At 52.7% G+C, this 14,611-nt stretch overlaps 1 protein-coding gene across 3 annotated transcripts; it reads right to left on the minus strand.

The window, feature by feature from the left end:
- Positions 1–2,257: 2,257 nt before the first annotated feature.
- FKBP8 (FKBP prolyl isomerase 8) lies at positions 2,258–14,542 on the minus strand. Of its 3 annotated transcripts, none has more exons than XM_053582343.1 (9): positions 14,422–14,542; positions 12,673–12,992; positions 7,148–7,317; positions 6,968–7,056; positions 6,455–6,672; positions 5,828–6,000; positions 4,033–4,110; positions 3,223–3,354; positions 2,258–2,790 (listed from the first exon to the last, which is right to left on the minus strand). In XM_053582343.1, exons 2-9 carry the CDS (start codon positions 12,965–12,967, stop codon positions 2,704–2,706), a joined length of 1,242 nt encoding a protein of 413 aa, XP_053438318.1. In that variant the 5' UTR covers positions 12,968–12,992; positions 14,422–14,542; the 3' UTR covers positions 2,258–2,703. The 3 variants fall into 3 exon arrangements, with proteins under 3 accessions (XP_053438318.1, XP_053438317.1, XP_053438316.1); XM_053582342.1 differs by having other exon boundaries at positions 6,455–6,675; XM_053582341.1 differs by having other exon boundaries at positions 6,455–6,675; positions 14,364–14,461.
- Between the last annotated feature and the right edge of the window lie 69 nt (positions 14,543–14,611).

Raw genomic sequence — 14,611 nt, forward strand, 5'->3', positions numbered from 1 at the left:
ACTAGGGAAAAGAAAGTCTTCCTCACAGATGTTCCAGGTGAGTGTGTCATGAGCACTTTGCCCACATACAAGGATTAATGGATTATCATGGGACTGATGGTTTTTTGGGTGTTTTTTATTTGTTTTTTGTAGAGACAGAGTCTCACTTTACCACCCTCGGTAGAGTGCCATGACGTCACAGGACTCACAGCAACCTCCAGCTCTTGGGCTTCTGCGATTCTCCTGCCTCAGCCTCCCGAGCAGCTGGGACTACAGGCGCCCGCCACAATGCCCGGCTATTTTTTTGTTGCAGGTCGGCCGAGGCTGGGTTTGAACCCGCCACCCTCGGTATATGGGGCCAGCCGCCCCACTCATTGAGCCACAAGCGCCACCCTTGGTTTTTTTTTTTTTTTTTTTTTTTTTTGTAGAGACAGAGTCTCACTTTATGGCCCTTGGTAGAGTGCCGTGGCCTCACACAGCTCACAGAAACCTCCAACTCCTGGGCTTAAGCGATTCTCTTGCCTCAGCCTCCCGAGTAGCTGGGACTACAGGCGTCCACCACAACGCCCGGCTATTTTTTGGTTGCAGTTTGGCCGGGGCCGGGTTTGAACCCGCCACCCTCGGTATATGGGGCCAGCGCCTTACAGACTGAGCCACAGGCGCCGCCCGGTTTTTTTTTTTTTTTTTGAGACAGAGCCTCAAGTTGTCGCCCTGGCTAGAGTGCTGTGGCATCACAGCTCACAGCAACCTCTAACTCCTGGGCTCAAGCGATTCTCCTGCCTCCGCCTCCTCCCAAGTAGCTGGGATTACAGGTGCCCACCACAATGCCTGACTATTTTTTGGCTGTAGTTGTCATTGTTGTTTGGCAGGCCCGGGCTGGATTCCAACCCACCAGCTCTGGTGTTTGTGGCTGGCGCCTTAGACACTTGAACTACAGGTGCCAAGCTGGACTAGTGTGGTTTTTTAAGAAAAGGAATAGATGACAGCTCCTGTAGCTCAGTGGGTAGGGCACCAGCCACATACACCCAGGCTGGCAGGTTCAAACCTGGCCCAGGGCCTACTAAAACAAAAATGACAACTGTTAACAACAACAACAACAAAAAATAGCCAGGCATTGTGGTGGGGACCTGTAGTCTCAGCTATTTGGGAGGCTGAGGCAAGAGAATCACTTAAGCCCAAGAGACTGAGGTTGCTGTGAACTGCGAGGCTACAACACTCTACCCAGGGTGACAGCTCGATACTGTCTCAAAAAAAAAAAAAAGAAAGAAAGAAAAAGAGGAATAGAGACCTGAGCTAGCACACTCAGCCCCTTCTCATGTGATATCCTGTGCCCTGGCCCAGAGAGCAAGGGCCTAGAAGTAGTTTCAGAAGGGTAGGGTGCAAATTTGGGTTCTAGGCCCAATTGCCACCTCCTGTTGAGTGGCTGTGGCAGGTGGTTTATCCTCCCAAGCTATAAGGGCACAGATGCCCATGGTGGTCTACTTTCTGGGATCCCCTCATTCCTGGAGGCGGGAAGGAACAGTAGTGAGGAGGACCAGTGTTAGGCTGATGTAGGCCCCAGTGCTGGCTGTACTGCTCCTGGCTGTGATTAGGCCATATTTATGAGATTCCTGAGTTGTGGGGTACACCACATGGGATTGGGGGAGCTCCTAAGATAACCCTGACTTCTCCCATAGCTTCCAAAGCCCTGCATGCAGGGCCTGACCTCATTAACTGCCTACCCTCTTCAATCTTAGACATACCAGGATCAATTCTGCCACTGCCCAGACACAGGTAGACCCCATGGTGGCTGAAGTCTCTCAGCACACAGCATCCCGAGAAAGTGAGAGGCCCTTCTGGTCCCCCAGCCACAGCCCCTCACAGGTCCCCACAACCTCCTCATATTCCATCTGTCTCTTTTGAGGGACCTGCCTCTGCAGCATGTCTATTAAGGTGTGATTCCACACAATCCATGTGGCAGTCTTAAGTTAGAGCCCACCAGGGTCATGGACTTCAGGAAAAGACAGAGGTACAATTGGCAAAATTCTAGCCAGGTAGGAACTTCTGCAAGGTTCAATAAGGTCAGGACTCTGGACCTGGTTCTACCTGCTATATTACCTCACTTCTCCAGGCCTCAGTTTCCTACTCTGTAAAGCAGGGCTATTAAATCCAGAGAGGAAATCCCCAGCTACAACCTGGCTCAGCCACATCCACAGTGCTGTATGACTCTGGGTACCTCATAAGCCATTTCTGGCCCAGCAGCCCCAAGTGGCGACAGAAGAAGGCTCAGGACCCAACGAAGTGCAGGTGGGGAGGCTTTATTTCACGGTGTTGAGGGGCAGCCTGGACAGGGGGCAGCAGGTAGGGCAGGAGAGGCTGGCACTCAGTAGGGGAGAAGGCAGGGGAAGGACTACCCCCACGCTGTCAAGAAGAGGAAACTGAGGCCAGCCCTGCTGAGATCTCAACCAGGGGGGTGGAGACTGTGAGGGGAGAATAGGGTCTGGAGGAATGAGGGCCCCCCTCCCTCCAGGCTGGATGTGGGGCCCTGGCCACACCTGGCTTTCTCTTACAGGGCCTCTATGCCTCCTGCTCACTGGGCTGCATGGCCCCCCAATCCTTACTGCCCCCAACCAGGAGAGGGCTAGGCCAGGGAGGGCAAAGGGTAGGGAGCCTGGGAGAGTTAGGGAGTGCAGGGTGGAGTCCATGGTTCATGGTACACAAAGGGGCTGGCAGCCACCTGGGCAATCAGTTCCTGGCAGCAATGACTACAGAGAGAGCCACGCCCCCCAGGGCAACAGCAGTTGCCCCAAACAGCCACTTCCATGGAATAGACTGTGGACAAAAGAGAGGAAAAAGATGGCTAGAGGGCAGTTAAGCCTGGCCTCTGGGGCCTCAGCTGCCAACTCAGCCAAACAGGCCTCCCAGCAAATCACTGCCTGTCCATGCTTTTTCTGCCTCCTGGCAAACTCCTACTCATACAGTATAACCCAAATCAAACATTTCCCTCTTCAGGACATTTCCCCTCTGCCCTGGAAGAGCCTCCATTCCCCACCCTCAGCCCTCCAGGTTGACTTCCACCTCCTGCCCTGGCCCTGGCCACACAGGGCTATGGCTTTTCTGTGTCCCCATTATTGCTCATCATAGCCCAATTGCCAAAGACACCCATGTTTACAGAATGAATAAAATATCTCTGCTAGGCATGTTCTGCCTAAAGCTCCTGTCTTCTTTTCTAAGTATTCCCCCACACCTCTGGCCCCAGCTCACCCAAGCACCCTTGCCAGGACACTTGGCAGGCAGTCGGCTGGGGTTGCCCAGCATTTTCCGGTACAGGGCAGTCTCGGTGCTCCTCTGTGCTGCGTGCTTCTTCACCAACTTTGAAAGCTCCGCATGGATCGTCTGCAAGAGGTGGGTGTGAGTTGGGCTGAGAGTACATGGCAGCCAACCTGGCTGTCACTGCTAGTGCTCTGCCCTTCTGGGACCCTAGTTTCCCTGGGTGCTGAGACTGCTTAAACAAGGGGATTCTGCCTACTCCTTAATGGGCTTCAGGACAATGGATGCTGCTGACCCCATCCCCCTACGGGGCAGGTAGATGGGGCAGAGCACATGATGGCCAGGAAAAAGGAAAATTCAGGGAGGAAGGTGGAGGACATTGGCATAGATCAACCAATATGGCATTAAACTTGGCCTCCAGGCCCCTTGGAAGGGTGAGCCCAGAGTGACTTGGTGGCAGTCATGAAGGTCTTAGCAAGCTGGGCTAAGGGCCTTCAGCTGCCCACCCTCTTCTACTGCCCAGGTGGCAACACTACAGAAAGCCATAGCAAAAAAGACCTAAGACAAAAGCCAGGTGCTGTGACTGGGGCCTGGAATCCCAGTTACTCAGGAGGCTGAGGCATGAGAATCGCTTAAGCCAAAGGGTTTGTTGCTGTGAGCTGTGACACCACAGCTCTCTACCAAGGGCAACAAAATGAGATCTCAAGAAAAAAAAAAGAAAAAGACCTAGGACAGACCACAAGAGGGACTTCCCAGACAGCCCAGCAAGGCAAGTCCCCAGAATTCTTCCCACATATTGCTCACCTTGTTGGAAGGTTCCAGCTTCAGGGCTGTCCTCAAGATAGGGATGGCCTCACTGTACTCGCCTTGCTGAGCTAGCACCTGGTGGGGAAAGGGGATGGCATCACACTGGACCCACCCTGGGCCTCATTCTTCTTCAAGAGACGGAGCCCTGCCAAGCTCCTGGCCCCCACCACAAGCCTCAAATCTATCTCCAGCAATAGCCCTGGGTTCCAACCACCCCCTGACACTGTTCCCAAGCCCTCACTCCATTGAGTGCCATGCCTAGCTTAGCATCATCCCCCCAACATGCTCCTTCACTGTGTATCTGTTTCACCCTGAGCCAGAGATCCAGGTACCCGCCTTACTGTCTCCTCCCCTCACTACCTCAGGTGCCTAGACAGTCCAAATGGACGTTTCTAAAACTTTGGTCACAGTGAGTGATTCAGGGCCAATAATGTGACCCAAGTCAGTCAATGAGAACCAGCCTAGATTATGCCAGTGCCACTGGAAGACCTGTTGCTGAGGGGGAAAATAGATAGCTGGAGCTTTCAGAGAGCTGAGGGTGGAGGAAGGGGCCACTGGAGTCACCCTAAGGGAAGCACCTGCCTAAGAGGGAAGGCTACAGCAGTGGTCATAGCCCAGGACGTTTTGAATACCTGGATCCAGCCACGCCTGAAACAAGATTCTCTGGGCTTGGCCTGGCCCCATGAGCCATTAATCTTTCATTTTTTGCTTGAACCTGTATGGGCAGATTTCTGTCACCTTCAACCAGCAGGTCCAAACTTATATGAGGCTGCTCTAGCAACTACTCCTGCTACCACCAGGAGGATACTGCCCCCCAGAGGATTACAAAGACTTTGAAAAAAAGAGTGGCATCTTCTTCCTCCCATTTCTCTGCACACAACAGGTACTTAATAAATGCTGACTGGAGGGAATAAATGCTCAGGCCTCTCACAATCATGCCAGGTGACCCAGCATTTATGTCTCAGTTTCCTTGGTTTACTGCGAAAAGATGCTGAAAGGCCATCCCACCCCACCCCTAGCCCCTGGCCAGGGATGCTGTGAGGACAAACAGAAATGCGGGTAAAAACAATTAAGAACAAGTTTGTGCAGGCTGGATTCACCCTACATTCCCTCAAAACTTTTACTGAGTACCTACTGTGAGCCTGGCCCTGTTTGTTTACAGGACTGGAGATTAAACAATGAAGGAGATGGACCAAACCCCTACCTGCTAGAAGGGACAAGAAGCAGGTCACCTCTAATGCTACCTGAAATGTAACTCAAGAAATGGATGCAGGGGGAGGAGAGGGCAGGAAGGGCCTCTAAAGGAAGTGACACCAGAGCAAAAATCTCAACCAGGCCAGGGAGGGACCAGCAAGGATATCTAGGGTATGAACATCTCAGGTAGAGAGCACAGACCATGCAAAGGCCCTGAGGTGGGAACAGACCGGGCATGTGCAGCAAGCAGGGAGGGTGCTGGGTAGGGTGGAGAGAAGCTGGAGATGAGACGAGAGAAGTAGGGGACAACCAAATGGCTTACGGCCCCAAGGGCCCTGACTACGATTCAGCTTTTACTTTGAGGAAAATAGGAGCCATGGAGGGTTATATTCAAGAAGCATTCACCACTGTGGGCCAGAGGTGGGGACCTAAGACTCAGGGTTTGGATCTGGCCTCAGCCTATGAATTGCTGTGATCCAGTCTACTCTTTCACACCTGCCTGGGTCTTAGTTTCTCCACCTAAACCCCAGAGAGCTCAGCTGCTTAATGCCTGTGACTTCCTCATACCCCGCATTGGGGACCAGCCTGTGTGGCCCACCTTGCCCTTGCGGAACAGCGCCTTGATATTGTCGGGCTGGTGCTCCAGCACCTGGCTACAGGAGCGCAGAGCTGCACGGTAGTGGTCCAGCTTCAGCTGTGAGGCCGCCAGGTTGTTCAGACACTTCACTTTCAGCTGTAGGAGCTGTTCCTCCTCCTCAAATGTCATGTCCACTGCAGGGAAGTCAGTACTCAGCTACAGCAGCCATTGCCACACACCAGCACCCCCACCCCCAACCTACCCTCTGCAGAGGGCTGCCTTCTACCCTGGGGTACCTCAGGCTTCTCTGGACTCAGTTTCCTATCTCTAACAGGGGACCAAGGGCTGCACCTTTCCTAAGGCACCCAAGGAGGGGGTCTACAAAATGGAGCCTTATGGAAACGAGGGCCTAAACCAGGGGTACATGAACTGACAGTCTGCAGTCACCCCCATCCAGACATTTACCTGCATTTCCTAACATTCCACTGGTCTGGGATATACCACGAGTGTGCATCAGATAGTTGGGTGGGTATCTACCCAACATCTGAACTATTCTAAAATGTTCTGAGTCTGAGGACCCCTGTGGCTTGAGATTTCTGGCACTAAGCCTTTGTCAGGGAGGTGGCGAGACTTTGACCCAGTGGTCACCTTTGGCGCTGGAGGTGATGGCCTTGATGGCCAAGTCATATGAATTGGCGGCCAGCACAAAGTCGGCCCGCTGGTAGTGGGCATTGCCACACTCCCGCTTCCGGTTGGCCAGGGCTACACGCTCCTGCCCTGTGAGCATTTCCAGGTCTGGTCCATCCACAGCTGTCTTCAGGGTCACTTCCAGGCACAGGGCTGCATGTGGGGGGATATATGGGCTCCTGCTGGTGGAGGGGAGGCAGCACTCAGACCTGGTGGCCCCCATTCCCCACCCAACCTCAGACCCCCTGTGTTAGCTCAAGAGCAGGTAAGAAAGGGCTCCAGGCCGTGATCTGTTCCACTGCCACTCCCTTCTCAGTAAATGCCACCCTGAAGCTATGTGACTTGGGGAGTTCCCCTCCCAGAACCTGTTTCATCTCCTATAAAATGGGCAGGTGGATGGGGTGAGCCAAAGGGGATACCCACTCTGCCCACCCCCTCACCCCTGCTGGGACACCACGGGCGACCGACTCTCACCAGCCCTGGGGGCCGTAGCAGTACTTGGAGTCAGCAGTGACCATGGCCGTCTCCCCCACGTCCATGAGCGGGACACTGAGATCCAGGGCCTGGGGTACACAGGGACAGCCAGGGATCAGGTGGGCCCAGGCCTAGTGAGGTGCCCACCTCATCCCCTCCTCCCCCTATCCCAGCCCCCACCTGGATGACGTCGCAGTCGCCCAGGGTAAACATCAGCTCCGACTCCTCCTGCACTCTTGTGCCATTTTCCAACGATGTCTGTAGCTGCACCGTGACTACCTGGCCCTTGGTAGGGCGGCTTGAGCCAGGTGGCCCTGGGATAAGCGTCTTCTTCCTCAACAGCCCATTCCCTGCCCAGGGCCAGGAACATACAGCCTGTCACCAGCAGCTCAGATAGGCACCTGCTCCCCTGAGCCCTATCTCACCCTGATCCCTGCCCACTCATCATCCAGGAAGGGAACAGCCTAAAAGTAGGACACAAAGTAAACGTCCAATGTCCCCTCTGCCATCAAATGGGCAGGTGATCAGGTGATCCCATACTACCAGACACTGGGCATGAAAAGACCAATTTCAGGTGACAGTCATGGCCCTGGGGACCAGCACAGTAAACAATGGCTGGTCACCTGAGCTGGTGGGTTCTAATCCAGCCCGGCCCCGCCAAACAACAATAACGGCTGCAACCAAAAAATAGCCGGGCATTGTGGCAGGTGCCTGCAGTCCCAGCTACTTGGGAGGTGGAGGCAGAAGAATCCCTTGAGCCCAGGAGTTGGAAGTTGCTGTGAGCTGTGATGCCACAGCACTCTACCCAGGGTGACAGGTTGAGGCTCCATCTCAAAAAAAAAAAAAAAAAAGAAAGAAAGAAAATTGAGGCTGGCTCAGCACCTGTAGCTCAGTGAGTAGGGTGCCGGCCACATACACCAAACCAGGCCTGCTAAACAATGACAACTACAACTTGGGTGGCGCCTGTGGCTCAGTGAGTAGGGCGCCAGCCCCATATGCCGAGGGTGGCGGGTTCAAACCCAGCCCCGGCCAAACTGCAACCAAAAAATAGCCGGGGGTTGTGGCAGGCGCCTGTAGTCCCAGCTGCTCGGGAGGCTGAGGCAAGAGAATCGCGTAAGCCCCAGAGTTAAGAGGTTGCTGTGAGGGGCGGCGCCTGTGGCTCAGTGAGTAGGGCGCCAGCCCCATATGCCGAGGGTGGCGGGTTCAAACCCAGCCCCGGCCAAACTGCAACCAAAAAATAGCCGGGCGTTGTGGCGGGCGCCTGTAGTCCCAGCTGCTCGGGAGGCTGAGGCAAGAGAATCGCGTAAGCCCAAGAGTTAGAGGTTGCTGTGAGCCGTGTGACGCCACGGCACTCTACCCGAGGGCGGTACAGTGAGACTCTGTCTCTACAAAAAAAAAAAAAAAAAAAAGAGGTTGCTGTGAGCCGTGTGACGCCACGGCACGGCACTCTACCTGAGGGCGGTACAGTGAGACTCTGTCTCTACAAAAAAAAAAAAAAAAAAAACAATGACAACTACAACCAAAAAATAGCCAGGCATTGTAGCAGGCGCCTGCAGTTACAGCTACTTGGGAGGCTGAGGCAAGAGAATCGCTTAAGCCCAAGAGTTTGAGGTTGCTGTGAGCTGTGATGCCACAGCATTCTACCTCAGGCAACATAGTGAGACTCTGTCTCAAAAAAAAAAAAAACAAAAACAAAAACAAAACTGAGGCTCTTAGGCCAGTGCATGGTGGCTCATGCCTGTAATTGAAGCAGAAGGATCTCATGAGTTCATGAAGTTCAAGACCAACCTAAACAAGAGTGAGACCCCTGCCTCTACTGAAAAGAAAAGAGGCTGTCAAGAGGCAGAAAGATCGCAAGTTCAAGCCCAAGCTGGGCAAAAGAGCAAGAACCTCATCTCAGGCCAGGCACAGTGGCTCATTCCTATAATACTAGCACTCTGGGAGGCCAAGGCAGGTGGATTGCCTGAACTCAGAAGTTCAAGACCAACCTGAGCTACAGCGAAACCCCATCTCTAAAAATAACCAGGTATTGTGGCAGACGCCCGTAGTCCCAGCTACTTGGGAGACTGAGGCAAGAGAATCACTTGAGGGTGGCGGGTTCAAACCCAGCCCCGGCCAAACTGCAACCAAAAAATAGCCAGGCGTTGTGGTGGACGCCTGTAGTCCCAGCTGCTCCGGAGGCTGAGGCAAGAGAATCGCGTATGCCCAAGAGTTAGAGGTTGCTGTGAGCCGTGTGACGTCATGGCACTCTACCCAAGGGCAGTACAGTGAGACTCTATCTCTACAAAAAAAAAGAGAGAGAATCACTTGAGCCCAAAAGTTTGAGGTTGCTGTGAGCTATGACATCACAGCACTCTACTGTGGGTGACAAAGTGAGGATCTGTCTCAAAAAAATAAATAAATAAAACCCAAACCAGAGAAACCCTGGAGGCTCAAAAGAGGGCAAATCCTTGGGTTCAAATCCTAGCCTCCCAGCTCCTGGGCCATTTGTGTCTCAGTTTACCTAGCCATAAAGTGGGGTGATTATAGGACCTCCTAGTGGCACCCTGTAAGTATCTGCTTGGTTAGTAGAACACCTGTGACACAGTGTGTCTTTACCAAAGCACTATGTGCATTGAAAATGAGAACAGAGCCAAAGGGCTTATAAGCAAAAGCAACCCACAATACCCTAGAAGGAGACCACTGTCTACTTCCTCAGCCACTCCAGATGGTATCCCTCTTGCATCACAAGTCAGGAATCACAGGAATGGTTAAATGTCACAGCCAACACTCACTGAATACCAGGTAGAAGGCCCAGCACCCTCACAAATACACTCAGGGAATTCCACAGCAACATCACCTATTGTCATTCCACAGCTACTGTTGGGGTGAATGCTGCTTGTACCCCATTTAACAAAGCAGGAAACGGAGGAACAGCGAGAACAGGTGAACTGGCCCAGGACACACAGCCTCACCTTCCTCAGGGCGCTCCTGAGGTGTCGACAAAAGGGAGTCTTAGCTTAGTGAGAGCTAAACCTGTAGGACATGTCTGTCTGATTTGGTCTGTGATCACTCATGTTCCCACATTTATCTGTGTTCTACTTCCATGCCATTGGTCTACTCCATAACTGAGTGGACTCTAGCCTAAAGGTTAGGGACAATGATGTGACCATCCATATTCTGGAATATTCTAGAATTTTCCCATTTCTGTGCTGCTCCCCACCACCAAAGGTGGATATGCTGGTAGGGGTAGGGTCACAGGTACTGGCTCCAATTCTGAACACAGAAAGCAGCTGGCACAAATATAAAGGGAGAAGGTCAGCCATGGGGGCTCACACCTATAATCCCAGCACTCTGGGAAGCCAAGGTGGGGGGAAATCACTAGAGGGCAGGAGTTCAAGAACAGCTAGGCAATACAGTGAGACCCTGTCTCTACAAAAATAGAAAAATTAGCCAAGTGTTGTGGTGGGCACCCATAGTCCCAGCTACTTGGGAGGCTGAGGCAAGAGGACTGCTTGAGCCCAAGAGTTTGAGGTTGCTGTGAACTATAATGAGGCCATGGCCGTCTACTCAGGATGACAAAGTGAAACTCTGTCCCCCAAAAATAAAAATTAAATAATAAAAAATATATATATATATAAAAAACATAGTGCTAACCTTATGCTCAGAAGGTAGCAGGGCAGCTCTCACTCTTAGCATCAGTAAGAAATAACATCTTCCCAAACTCTAATATAGCTAGAGAGGCTGTTTGACCTCAGGTAAGTGCCTTCTTCTCTCTGAGCCTCAGTTTCCCCATCTGTAAAATGGGGATATAAGAGAAACCATATCACAGGATTTTTGTAAGGATCAACTAAGATGATGCACAAGCCAAGCATAGAAACAGTGCTCAGGAAGGATTACCTGATACTATTTTTAGAGGTAAAAAGTTCGTGTTTTTGTTTCTGGCTTTTTTTTTGGGGGGTGGGGGGGACAGAGTCTCACTCTGTTGCTCTAGGCTAGAGTGCCAGTCAGCCCAGCTAACAGCAACCTCCAATTTTGGGTTTAAATGATCTTCCTGTCTCAGCCTCCTAAGCAGCTGGGACTACAGATGCCCACCACCACCCCTGGCTAATTTTTCTATTTTTAGTAGATAAGTGGTCTCATTCTTGCTCCAACTGGTCTTGAACTCCTAAGCTCAAGGGATCCTCCTGCCTCAGCCTCCTAGACTGCTAGGATTACAGGCGTGATCCACCTTGCCCAGCCATAGAAACAGTAGGATTTGGGGTTTTTTTGAAAGAAAGCCTTACTCTGTCACCCTGAGTAGAGGGCCCTGGCGTCATCATAAGTCATAGCAACCTCAAACTCTTGGGCTCAACCAATCCTCTTGCCTCAGTCTCCCTAGTAGCTGGGACTACAGGAACCTGCCACAACACCAGCTAGTTTTTCTATTTTATTTTATTTTTTATTTATTTTTTTTTTTTTTGCAGTTTTTGGCCAGGGCCGGATTTAAACCTGCCACCTCCGGCAATTGGGGCTGGCGCCTCACTCCTTTGAGCCACAGGCGCTGCCCTAGCTTTTCTATTTTTAGTAGGGATGGGGTCTTACTCTTGCTCAGGCTGGTCTTGAATTCCTGAGCTCAAGTGATCCACCCACCTTGGCCTCCCTCTCTCAGAGTGGTAGGATTGCAGGCGTAAGCCACTGTGGCCAGGCCATAGAAGCAGTAAGTTTTTTTGTTTTGTTTTGTTTTTGAGACAAAGTGTTATTGTGTCGCCCCTGGGTAGAGTGCTGTGACATCACAGCTCACAGCAACCTCAAACTATTGGGTTGAAGCGATTTTCTTGCCTCAGCCTCCCAAGTAGCTGTATAGGCGCCCTCCCAAGTATAGGCACCTGCCACAATGCCCGACAATTTTTTTTTTGGGTAATTATAGTTGTCATTGTTGTTTAGCAGGCCCAGGCCAGGCTCGAACCTGCCACTACTGGTGCCACCAGAAGCAGTAAGATTTTTATTAGCAGTGGGGTGATTTTAGAAGTAACATTTCTGTTTCTTTTTTCAGTATCACTATTCTTTTGATGCTATTGATAGAATATAATCAGTACTATTGATTATGGTAATGATGTTTTATTATTATATGTGTGGGCACCAGCATTTTATGGTATATTAGGTATCAGCACTTACTAGTAGCACCATGTTTTCCACAGAATACTAACATTTTCTTGTTTTGAAAGTTGTGTGGGGTACACAGGGGAGGCCACATGGATGGGTTCACCTACTTTCTTTCTTGCGTAACTTCTCTAAGCATTTATAACACTAATGAATACTATGAACCAGCCTGAGAGCTAAACAAAATAGATCTATGTGACCATAGGGCACATCTTTCCAGAGATGAACCCATTTCAGAAAAATGCTAAAAAAAAAAATGCAGTGGGGAGTTGGGTGCTGCTGGTGCCTGGCATGCTGGCTATTTGGCTCTGAGCAGGTGACTCAGCCTCTCTGTGCCACTGTTAACGGCTCTGAGAAACAGGGACATAGCACACTGTGAGTGCATGTGAAAATGAACGGGATTTGTAAACACCAAGTGTCTCAAGCAGTTGGCTATCACTGATGATCACTGTGGTTACCACATGTTACTTCCAACCCTCACAGCAGAGATGGGGAATGAGGCTCAGGGTACAAGAGGGTGAGGGCCAAGGTCACTTCTGAACCTCTGGACCCTCTGGGTCAACCAATCCACCCTTGCTCCTTACCCAGAATGTCCAGCCACTCTTCCGGGGCCGGGGCTGGGGCAGGCTCAGGCTCCATGGCAGCTAGGAATTCTCGGGCCAGGGCCCCAGGCTGCTGCTCAGCTTTCTCTGGTGGGGGCTGCCCCATGTCCTCAAGAGGTGGCAACTCATTCAGGTCATCCTCTTCCTCCTCTTCCTCCTCCTCTTCCTCTTGGCCCTCTGCATCCTCGACCCCATCCAGCACCTCAAAGTCTTCAAGCGGTGTGACCCCAGCAGGTGGTGGGGCAGTGGGTTCAGAGGGCTCCGCGCAGGATGCCATGCTGGTGGGGGCACGGGAATAGGCCCTGGGAAGTGGGATGGATGGGAGTAAGAATCCCACTCAGCCACTCAAAGTCTCCTCTGTACCCCTTCCCCACACTGCAGATCACTTGCTGTGACTCAGGTGCTCCAGGCCTTGGTTTTCTCCTGTATAAAATATAACAACAGTCCCAGCTTGTTGGGCAAATTAACCCACACATTAAGCCCTGAGCATCAGGCTCAAATAGTGTTACCTATTATTAGAGCTAATTATTATTTAATGCTTATAAACACCACAGGAAGTAGGGAACATCCCCTCTGCAGAACAGGAAGTTAAGACCAGAGGGGCAAATCCATTTGCCCAAGGTCACAAGACAATGGCAAAGGTAGGATTTGAACCTAAGGCTCCAGACTATGGGGCTTTACCTGATTAATTGACAAGACAGGGTACTAGGAATTTTTTGGAGGGAACAGCCCCTGAGGCCCGGGGGAAGCCATTTTTAAAGCCACTAGGCCACTTGGGCAATTTAATCTTTACCAGGGCATCCCATTTTGTAGCTGCTCCTTCTCTGGATGGGAGCCACCTCCCAACAGCACCAGCCCTATCATCCAAAATCCAAAGTCTTTTACCTTGCATACACTGAATCTAATACCACTCTCCCACCTCAGTATCAGGGACCCTGGCTCAAACCATTCCCTGGGAGCCCTTCCTCTCAAGACCTCCTTCCCACCTGTCAAAGCAGCCTCCTTATCAATTCTACCTCTTCCTTGCCCCAAGCCTGTTGGGAGCCCCTAGCCCAGTCTGTACCATCACGTAGGAAACCCCTCTCCCCAAGCTCTGAGGAGGTAGAGCCATCACTCTAACCCACAGCATCCCAGCCCTAACCTTCACCTGCCTGGTAATTAAGGGCTCAGAGGCCCCATTTTCTGAGACCCTCCCAGCCCCCACCCCACAATCCCCGGCGCCCGCACAAATCGGCCTCTTTCCCGCCCCCCACCCCAACAACCACCGCCCCCATCTTGGGCCACCCCTACCCCCTGCAGCCATTCTGTAGCCCCGTAAACAATCTTATGTCCCCGGACGCCCCCCCATCCCTACTCCCTCCGGATGGCACCCATCTGGGCCTAGCCGTCGGTCAACCCCCCACCCAGGTCCCCAACGCTCCACACTTCTCTGACGCCACCAGTCTGGGGCCCCCGACCCCCGCACCTCTCGAGCGCCCCTGGCCCTGCACGTCTCTGTGGGAAATCCCCCACCAGATCTCCTCCGCCCCCGTGACCCCCAACACCAGCTGCCCCCGCCCAGTCGCACATCCTCGGGCACCCCTCGACCCCTTGAGTCCCCCCGCTCGCCTACTCCGCGGCCCCTCCCCCAGCCCATCGGCCGCAGCCGCCACTGCGCCCGCTCCCCGACCGACCCAGGCCAGGACATCGCCCTCAACCAGCGCAAACACCAGGGCTCCCTGGGACACGTGCCTCAGGCTCCGGGACCCCAGCCTGGGGTCCTGCGGCCCCCCTCCCCGCCCCTAGCCGCGGCCGCCTCGCCTCGGGAACCAGGTTCGGGCGCCCAGCCCCGCCTTCGCTGTGCACATTGGCCGCCGCCGCCGGGACTGCCACGCCCATTGGCTCAGGCAAATGTCCGTCCCGGGAGCTAACACCGCCCCCT

The sequence above is a fragment of the Nycticebus coucang genome, chromosome 3 (genome assembly GCF_027406575.1).
Source record: "Nycticebus coucang isolate mNycCou1 chromosome 3, mNycCou1.pri, whole genome shotgun sequence".
Lineage (NCBI taxonomy): Eukaryota > Metazoa > Chordata > Mammalia > Primates > Lorisidae > Nycticebus > Nycticebus coucang.